The following is a 9,167-nucleotide window of genomic DNA, read 5'->3' on the forward strand; positions in this document are numbered from 1 at the left end:
CTGGGAGAGCTGCCTCACTTGAAACCTGTCTCTGGCCTGAAGCCCTGGGAGAGCTGCCTCACTTGAAACCTGTCTCTGGCCTGAAGCCCTGGGAGAGCCGTCTCACTGGAACCCTGTCTCCGGCCTGAAGCTCTGGGTGAGCTTAACCTGATAATCAGCCCTGGTGAGCCAAACTGAAGATTCCTATGTGGAGTTTACCTGAGGATTCCTAAGTGGAGTCAACCTGAAGATTTCCTATGTGGGTATCCCCTGCTGTTCTCTGTGAAGAGCTGGTAGCTCAGATCAAGGCCAGCCATGTTAAGTCTAAAGCTAGACGCTTTAGCTCCTTCTGAACTCTGCTAACCAACAGTCTCTGGTCCCTGTCAAGACTTCAGTAAACCAGCCTGAACCAGTTCCAGATCCAGTTCATAATTGTGTGTTTTTTGTGAAACCTCAATAAACTCTGAACTTTTTTCCAGCCTCCGTTGTGTTCTGTTCTCCGTTGACTCTTTGACCCATCATGACATATCTCTCCTCTGGTTCAGAGGAGAGATAGAGACCAAGTGATCAAGTGATCCACTCACTCTGCTCTGATTGGAGGCTTAAAGCCTCCAGCTGAATGGCTGATTAGGAGGTCAAAAGTTTTACATACAGGTCAATTAATGAGAGGCAGTTTATGGTTGATAAGATCTGACAGAGGTCTCATGATTTTTGTCCCCTCTGGGTCTGGTTGAGCCTTCTTTTTGGGACCATAGGTTAGATAGTTTCTGTCTTCTCTTCATTCGCCTGAGGAAAATTCGGGTTCCCATTCACTCACTGGTGTTCTGGACACGTTGACTCTGGGAAGTTTCACCTAGAAATAAAAATCTGTCCTAATATCAGCACCCACCTAAGATCTAGTGATACCTAGATCAATCTAGACCCATCACAGAGGATCTGTATGAACTGTATGTCATGGTGCGAAGTTTTATTCTATGCTATGTTTTTCATAAAGGGCAACCAGGAAATCATCAAGTCACATCAAAAGCCTGAGTTATAGGCTTCCCTACCCAAAGATGAGAAAAATACATAGCAAAGTGCAACACTGTTAATAGCTCAATATTTGCACAAATAATATGGTCAGTGAGAGGCTGTAAGATGCCAATGTGACAGCAGTACTAGAAGCAGACAGTGGTCTGTCTGTGTGACATGTCCAATGAATATGGTCGGGAAGAGCGGATGAAAAAGGCGCAACAGCCATGGTCAGGAAAAAAGGCAGAGCCGGCAGAATTTGTTAGTTCCATCTCTAACATTATGCTCTATCTACTTTATCTAATAGTAGCTTCATCTGGTCTATTCCTGTTTGGCTGTGACTCCATCCTGGAGAGAAAAAAGAGCTGTGCTGCTGCCATCAACACCTTTGTTTATAGATGTTGCAGCTTGGCCTGTTTTGCAGTGTGGTCCTGTTTCTCCTACTGTGACTAACTGTATTTTCTCTTTCAACTTCTGACATGGTAGCAGGCTTGGAGCTGGTCTGCCTGGTTGTGTGTTTTGTATCTCTGCTTCTTTCTCTATGTCTGCTTCTGTCTCCTTGAACCCCAGTCAGTCTCAGCAGATGGCTGCTCTAACTGAACCTATTTCTGCTGGAGGTTTCGTCCTCTTAAAAGGGAGCCTGAAGGATTGTTTTCTGAGTCAATCCGTCAATTGAGCAGTTTAACTGTATCATTTGCTTGAATTGTCTCTGTAAAGTGCCTTGAGATGACGTCTGTTGTGAATTGGCACTATAGAAATAAACTGAACTGAAGTAAGTAGACCAGTGACTGCACATTATTCTGTTCATATGAGACTGCCATTGGACCTTTAGATTATAGTACAATTAAATCAAGATTTTTTGAGTTAAAAATTATGAATGTTACAAAAAAAAAAGCTGTAAACCCAGCATATAGTGAGAACAGTTACTCAGTATGAAGGCCTGCTGGCTGTGATGTCATCATGAAGGTTCCAACATACAGATGTGCATTAAGGCTGCTGGTAGGGTGGGGCTGAATATGTTTTCTCAACACCTGTAGGAGGTGTTAAAGAAAAACTAAACGCATTAAATGGAAAACACACTTCCTCAACAATCAGTCCTCCACATACTGAGGACAGACTCTCTGAATGCTCCTATGGCTCTCTGCTGATCTGTTTCTTCTATTAGACGCTGTTTCTCTTGCAGGTGCTGTTGTTTCATCAGATTTTGGTCAATTTAACAGTCAGGTCTCTTGTTTGTATAATCAGCCATTATCTGTGCAGCTTACTGAATATTTTGCTATGGATTGCCTTCGAGTCAATGAGTCGATGCAATCAACTGGTTTTCTTTAGATAGAAAACTCTGAATCAGTTTGACTGTAAGATCTGGCTGAGTTGAATTAAAGTAGCTTGATGACATGTGTTGTAAATTGGAGCTCTAGAAATAAACTGAATTGAAGTCAATTGAATTATAAGTCCAACACTGACTGTTTAATTGCTAGTCAGGACTTATAATCCTTGTTAAGATGTGTGATTTTTTACAGGCTCCCACTTCTCTGGATGGAGAACCTAACGACTGGCGCTCCTCTTAAACAGCCGATCGTTTTTAAATTAGTGGGTTTTGATGTTCCACCAGGACAGGGCCCGTTCCTCTTCTTCTTGGCCCTGTTCGCCTACATAGTGGTGCTGCTGGGGAACGGTGTGGTGATCTGTGTGATCATGAAAGACAGGAACCTGCACAGACCCATGTTTGTGATGATCTGCCACCTGGTTGTCTGTGATCTGCTGGGGGCCACGGCGGTCCTTCCTCGCCTAATGATGCACTTCCTGATGGGGCAGCAGAAGATCTCCTACCTCCCAGCCATCGCTCAGGGATTCTGTGTGCACACATACGGTGTTGCTATGCAGACCATTCTGGGGGTGATGGCCTATGACAGGTGAGTTGGTGAACCAGGGCTTTCAGGAAATGAGCAACATCTCGAACCTTTACTGTTGTCCCAGTGTGGAAATGAGTGGAAATGTTCTGAAGTATTCCTGAGCATTTTGCTGCCACTCTTCCTTTGTTCTGATGTTTCCCTGCTGAAATGAATGTATTCCTTTTTGTCCTTCTGAAGCCTTTATGGTTTTACCTGGAAGGATGTCACGTCTTTGTACTTGTTTCATATTATAGTTTATTGATAAAAGAAGTACGAAACCTTTAATGTGTCCATCTGGAAGTGTTATCAGTCCCCCACCATAAATGCTTTAAAAGTACATTTGAATCCATTTGTGTCTGAGTGTTTCTCTGCCGGTGCCGTCTCTCTGCAGGTTTGTGGCGGTGTGTGAACCTCTCCGGTACCACTCCATCATGACTTCAACCCGGCTGCACTGCTGCTGCGCTCTGGCCTGGATCGTTGCCCTGCTGCTCATCGCCGTGCTCTTCTCCTTCCACATGAACGTCCCGCTGTGCGGCCGGGTCCTCCAACATGTCTACTGCAGCAATCGGATCATAATGAATCAGGCCTGCATTCCCACCCCAATTAGTAACATCTACGGTCAGTGCACATAAAGGTTTTGACACAAACTTTAGCTTAGGACATAGGTGAGTCCTCAAACCCAGATGAAGACCTTTAATCCTAAATGTCTCTGCAGTTGCTTTATGCTCTAGACCGTCTCTAAGAGGATGTTCATTTACCAACTCTGACCCTCTGTCTCTCTTTGCTTTATAGGTTTGTCCATGACTTGGTCTGTGAGCACAGGGATGTTCATCATCATCGCCTTCTCCTACGTCCGAATCCTCAGGACATCCTTTAAGCAAGGAAGAACCGACAGCAGCATCAGAACCAAGGCCTTCCAGACCTGCACTTCACACCTTGTCGTTTACGTCTTTTATGAAATAGCTACACTGATCATAATCGTTAGCTACAGATTTCCATCTGCTTCTCAAAACATGAAGAAGTTTCTCAGCATCCTGTTCATCATCGTCCCGCCAGCAATCAACCCCATCATCTACGGGCTGGTCAGTAAGGAGCTACGGGCCGGCATAATTAGACAGTTTGCCCCCAGAACCTCCCATAAAAACTGACCCTATAATGCAGAAAAGATGATGTTGATGATGTAATGCTGTATAAATCTGCTATTTTTCTACTAATGATCCATAAAAACTTTCGACCCAGCTCACTCCAGTTGTTCTGGGCTTCTAGTTTAAATCTGAAGCATTTTAAAAAAAGTGCTTCTATGTTGAAGCACATAGAAAATGTGAGAGCTGCCCCTGACCCTGCCTGTACCCCAACTACACAATCCCACACCAAACCCACCTGCTGTAACATCCAGCTTCTGTTGAAAAATCATCTGTTGTGCATAAAGTTTAGATAATTTCCTCAGCTTCCTTTCTAACAGGAGGCTTCCAGACCTGCAGCTGAAACTGTGTGTTTAACCTTTCAGTCACAGAAACCTCCTTAATAAATCTGTTCTCTTCAGCTGGACTGTTTTCCTTCACTTATATCACTTCTTTTTGCTGTACAGTCAATTGTAGTTTGAAAAATATGCTCAATTTATTACAATTTAATCATCATAATGCGGAGTTTTTCCTAAAAGGGAGTAGATAAGCTGTTTTATACACACTTTGATTGATTTTGCACAAAGATTATGTTTTGCCTCCAAGATGCAAAGTGGAATCACTTCTGTTAAGTTCAATAAAATTTGTCCCATAGTTGGACCACCTGCACCATCTATACATCCTTAAGCCAATTATAGCATGAAACAAAATCCTGACCTAAATAACATTTAGCTGCCTAAAGCAAATTGCCTTTTGCTCCATTCATACTCACCTTTGTTGTTAATTTCCATATGTATTCATTGTATTTTTCCTCTAATCTTTTTCCTCAGTTAATTTGTATTTAATGTTGTGACCTTTGTTGGGATCCATTTCAGGTCTTACGTTGATTCTGGTTCCAGCCTGAATAATTGTCTCTTTGGATAATCACAAACCTCCAATGCATTCACTGATGTACACCTTTTTCTCTTTTGCCCTGTTTACCTAAAACCTGCTACTGGAACACAAGACCTGGTCCTCAAAGATCGCACATGTAATTGTATAAGTACCTGCAATAAGTTGATGTGTTGCAGTTGAGCTACATAGATCAATGCATAAGTTTCACCTGCTAACATCAGCAGAGAGCAGATGAAGTTCTAAACTATAGAAACAAAGAGAAAAAGGTGAAAATCATTCAGAAAATATAATTTGTATTTCTAAATAATATTTATAAAACATCTTACATTGGTTACCTGTCTCTAAGTGCTTCAAACAAAATTAGTAACCTAAAATGGTAACACTAACAAAATGTATGTGTAAAAAATTAAATATCATGAAACTTTGTCCCAAAGTTTTTGCTCTAAAGACCTCTGAATCGTTTACATGTCAGATTTTCTCTGACTTCCAGAAGTAAAAAAAAAAAACGTGGTCCCGGTTTAGTTTCCCTATGGTCATAAATTCTGGTCAAATGTATTTTGTATAATAATAAGTATATTTGTCTATATAAAATAGATTATATTTGCAAAGCATGATTAAACAAGTCACAGATTCGTCACTCAAAATCCTAATTCTTTCTTTCTTATATAATCTTTATATAAGTTACTTTTTTCAGATACAAAGCAAACGTCTTTGTGTAAAACTCTGTGCTTCAACTTTTTTACTTGCGTGTCACTTTTCATTTTCAAGCTTAAACTGTGACGCCTTTAATTATGATTTCAACCTGATTGGTCAATGTCATGTCAATCATATAACAGTCCAATCAGAGAATAGATGAGTTTTATTACACATGTTGCTTTGAGCTGCTGCAGATCCTGGAAGCATCACGGCTGATGGCACCACCAGCTCTGGCTCAGGTAGACCTAACTTCTTGTCATAAACGGGACAGATGGACGCAGTATTAAATGTCACACAGGCAGTAGGAAAGTTTGAAATGTTTATTAACAAAAAAAAAAACATAACAGAAAAGTTGCAGAGTAAAGCAGGTTCCTACCAAACAAGAGCAGACCCCCCCAGAGTGGCCCAGACGCAGCAACCTCAATGAGCAGGCAGGAATCCGACCAAAGTCAGGGAAACAGATCAAACAGTAACAGTTCTGGAATCCAGGAGTCCGCAGCATGGTCAGGGTTCCGATCCACACAGGAACAGACAGATCAAAGGTTTCAGGAATCCACTGAGCGTGAAGACAGGTTCAAAGTTCCATGCGTTGAGCAACAAGCTGAGACATAATCGCATGGATGCAGACAAGCAGGCTGGTTTAGGGACACAAAAAAAGACATGGTCCCGAGATTACTGCAGAACTTTAAACTGGTCTCCACCTAGGAGCCAGGACATGATCAGGAGACAAGACAAGACAAACACTAAAAACCTCTCAACCTAAACAACCTAACTAAAACTAACAGAACAAACATACAACATAAAATTTTCTTTCCCTGATAGCTGGACTGAGTCAGATATAAAGCAACAGACGCAGGAGGATGAGATGAGTTAAGCAGGTGAATGAAGTGAACAAGTATGATCAGCTATCAGGGCAGATCATGACAGGACATCAGGTAAATACTTACTCATATGGTGGCAAGTGAAGTCTGGGATGTCCGATGGATCCCAGTCTGAAATTGCAAAAAAAAAAAGCTGGCAGGCTATTTATGGGGAACCTGCTCTGATAAGAGAACCTTTTCATTAGTAGATTTAACTGCCATCTAAATGTTCAACATATGTAGACATTGTTGGGTTAGAGCTTCAGCTTCTAGCTGTAATATTACAGCACATGCAGGCGGTATGAGGCCATCTAGCATGGTGGCAAAAACAGACAGTGGACCGTGCATCTTCTATATCTGACCTTTATTTTTTTTAAATACATATTCAGTTGTGAAATACTGGTAAATATATGTGTTTCAGTTGTGGTATCCTGAAAGTATGTGTCTTCTGTATTTTGTAGCAGAACATTCAAATAGGTGAGCGTTAGATACAGTGGTTCAGTATTTTATACAGAACCTTTCATAATGTAGATGTTTTTTTGATACTGTCTTAGTGCCTTGATCTATTTTCGTCCAACTAGAGAACCGTGAGATTTCTGAGGCTTTTCTCTGTATGTTACTGGTTATATGTTAAGTTACCGACACTAAGTTTGTAGGCTAAAATTCTCAGTAAAGGTCACTTGTGTGTCTAAAGATTAGAACAAGCTAATTGTTAAACATCATTAGGTTCAAATAGAAAAGCTGATNCAACCTCAATGAGCAGGCAGGAATCCGACCAAAGTCAGGGAAACAGATCAAACAGTAACAGTTCTGGAATCCAGGAGTCCGCAGCATGGTCAGGGGTTCCGATCCACACAGGAACAGACAGATCTAAGGTTTCAAGAATCCACTGAGCGTGAAGACAGGTTCAAAGTTCCATGTATTGAGCAACAAGCTGAGAAAGAATAGCATGGATGCAGACAAGCAGGCTGGTTTAGGGACACAGAAAAAGACATGGTCTCGGGATTACTGCAGAACTTTAAACTGGTCTCCACCTAGGAGCCAGGACATGATCAGGAGAGAGGAGAAGACAAACACTAAAAACCTCTCAACCCACTGGCCCCTGGGAATGGAGATACAAACCGTGGACTAACTAAAACTAACAGAACAAACATACAACATACAATTTTCTTTCCCTGATAGCTGGACTGAGTCAGATATAAAGCAACAGACGCAGGAGGATGAGATGAGTTAAGCAGGTGAATGAAGTGAACAGTTAAGATCAGCTATCAGGGCAGATCATGACAGGAGATCAGGTAAATACTTATTCATATGGTGGCAAGTGAAGTCTGGGATGTCCGATGGATCCCAGTCTAAAACTTAACACTCAAAGTCCCAAAGTGCAGACTTTAGTCTGCATCTAGTTTGTATCGAGTGTCCCCCCAAAGGTGTTAACGGCTCTCCTCTGGTGGAGTGAGCGCCATTTGCAAATCAAATGCAAACATAAGAATGTGGTTTGGTGACTTCAGCTGGTGTACTGGGGTGTCCTTGTTTGAGCTGCCTCCCTTTGTGTTGTAAAGGAGCTTTTTCAAGGAGTTGAGTAATTTACAGAATTTCTGTGGGGAGAAATAGAGCAGGCACAGCACACAGACTCAGAATTCACCCGGAATTCACCATGGCACAACCAAGGCGACCAAGAAGGATGAACGCTCAGGAGGCTTTAGCCATGCTTCAGAGCATGTCAGACTACGAATCTGATGGTGGATCTGTTGGAGACTTAGTATTTCAGAATGAAAACAGCGCAACCATCAAGTGAAGAGGATGATTCTGATGAGAATGCGACTGCTTTTGCACCAGCAAATCCTCCCCTCCAAAGACGCACCAGGGGCCGAGTGGTCAATTATATGATTGAGCGGGACAGTTCAAACACTAAGGCTACGTCAGATAAAGAGGAAGACACAGTGCGCGGGGGGTGGGGGGTGGGGCAGAAATCATATTTGTAATAAAATATAACTAGGTCTACGTCATCAGTGTCGCCAACACCGGAATGATTTCAGACAGCGGGGCCACCAGCGCAGTGATCAGACGATAACTGATCTGTACAATGAAAATATCTCCATCAGCTGACAAGAATATTTATACAACAATGACCATCTGCCCTATTTACTAGAGGGCAAACAAGCAAACATCATCCGCTCGCGATTTCCAGCAGAAAGCCGGTTTTGCACTGGAAACCGGTTTCAAGCTCAAATTCCAATCTGGCGGCAGGGGGAAATGTAAAGGTTGTGGGTGGGAAGTCTAGCTCCCAGAATAAATAGGCCCAACAGATCGACTCAGAGTTATTGAGATTTCAAGCTTGGCTTGGCTTGGTGTACAAGCTTGGCTGCAACAGACGAGCATGTGTTGTACAAGCCATGCACAGGGACCAAATAGAGTCCACCAAAGTTAAGTCTGCTACTTGCCAATTAACTTCGTAACATTTTTATGCAAGAAAAGGCAATAAAGGAAGAACACATGAGACAGCATTGTGAGATGAAGAGACTAGGGCTGTTCCTTGTGTGACATAAATGTTACTCCAATACTAAAGGCATACTGTTTGTCATTCTCTAAGATTAAATTTTGAATGACATAAAAAGGCGAGACAAGACAAAATACAATTATTTTCTTTCTTTCATATAGTGAGCTTTGCAATATAAATGAGTCTGTTGGTGAATGGACAATAGAAATTGGTTCTG

General features: G+C 42.0%; 1 protein-coding gene across 1 annotated transcript; it reads left to right on the top strand.

The window, feature by feature from the left end:
- Positions 1-2,096: 2,096 nt before the first annotated feature.
- LOC107099017 (olfactory receptor 52E4-like) lies at positions 2,097-4,134 on the top strand. The gene is made up of 4 exons (XM_015396944.1): positions 2,097-2,173; positions 2,511-2,903; positions 3,274-3,500; positions 3,675-4,134. The coding sequence occupies exons 2-4, from the start codon at positions 2,527-2,529 to the stop codon at positions 4,028-4,030; spliced, it is 960 nt and encodes a 319-aa protein (XP_015252430.1). The 5' UTR covers positions 2,097-2,173; positions 2,511-2,526; the 3' UTR covers positions 4,031-4,134.
- Positions 4,135-9,167: the final 5,033 nt, after the last annotated feature.

Source organism: Cyprinodon variegatus, unplaced genomic scaffold, assembly GCF_000732505.1.
Source record: "Cyprinodon variegatus isolate N-32 unplaced genomic scaffold, C_variegatus-1.0 Scaffold830, whole genome shotgun sequence".
NCBI lineage: Eukaryota > Metazoa > Chordata > Actinopteri > Cyprinodontiformes > Cyprinodontidae > Cyprinodon > Cyprinodon variegatus.

Coding starts and splice junctions, on each gene's coding strand:
- LOC107099017 (XM_015396944.1), top strand. CDS start 2,527: ATGGAGAACCTAACGACTGGCGCTCCTCTTAAACAGCCGATCGTTTTT. Junction 2,904..3,273: donor GGGGTGATGGCCTATGACAG/GTGAGTTGGTGA, acceptor GTCTCTCTGCAG/GTTTGTGGCGGTGTGTGAAC. Junction 3,501..3,674: donor CCCAATTAGTAACATCTACG/GTCAGTGCACAT, acceptor TTTGCTTTATAG/GTTTGTCCATGACTTGGTCT.